The sequence below is a fragment of the Merops nubicus genome, unplaced genomic scaffold (genome assembly GCF_000691845.1).
Source record: "Merops nubicus isolate BGI_N331 unplaced genomic scaffold, ASM69184v1 scaffold30107, whole genome shotgun sequence".
Classification (NCBI taxonomy): Eukaryota; Metazoa; Chordata; class Aves; order Coraciiformes; family Meropidae; genus Merops; species Merops nubicus.
The window spans coordinates 1-246 of NW_008618842.1; the positions used below are offsets into that span (position 1 = coordinate 1).

Consider the following 246-nt stretch of genomic DNA (forward strand, 5'->3'; position numbering starts at 1 on the left):
TTCACGTCCCGCGCCGCGCTCGCCGGGTACCCCAGGTACAGCAGGAAGGAGCGAAACCTGCAGGGGGGAACGGCGCTCGTGGAGGGCCCGTGGGGTCCCCCCGCCACGGCCCCGAGACCCCGCGGCACCGACCTGTTAAGGACGCGCCTGTGCACCACCTTCAAGACGACGATGCGCTGGGTGCTGTCCTTGAGGAAGTCCGTCAGCTTGCTCTTCAGCACCGGCTTTGTGCTTCTCCTTGCCATT

General features: G+C 67.1%; 1 protein-coding gene across 1 annotated transcript in view; it reads right to left on the minus strand.

The window, feature by feature from the left end:
• Positions 1–3: 3 nt before the first annotated feature.
• FHOD1 (formin homology 2 domain containing 1) overlaps positions 4–246 on the minus strand; it is a gene marked incomplete at its 3' end in the record, with an annotated part of 8758 nt that continues 8515 nt past the window's right edge. Inside the window, exons 17-18 of the mRNA XM_008943596.1 lie at positions 133–246; positions 4–57 (exon numbers count right to left, since the gene is read on the minus strand). The exon at positions 133–246 is cut by the window's right edge and continues 104 nt beyond it. Coding sequence (XP_008941844.1) covers positions 4–57; positions 133–246 — 168 coding nt within the window. The remainder of the gene's footprint in view (positions 58–132) is intronic.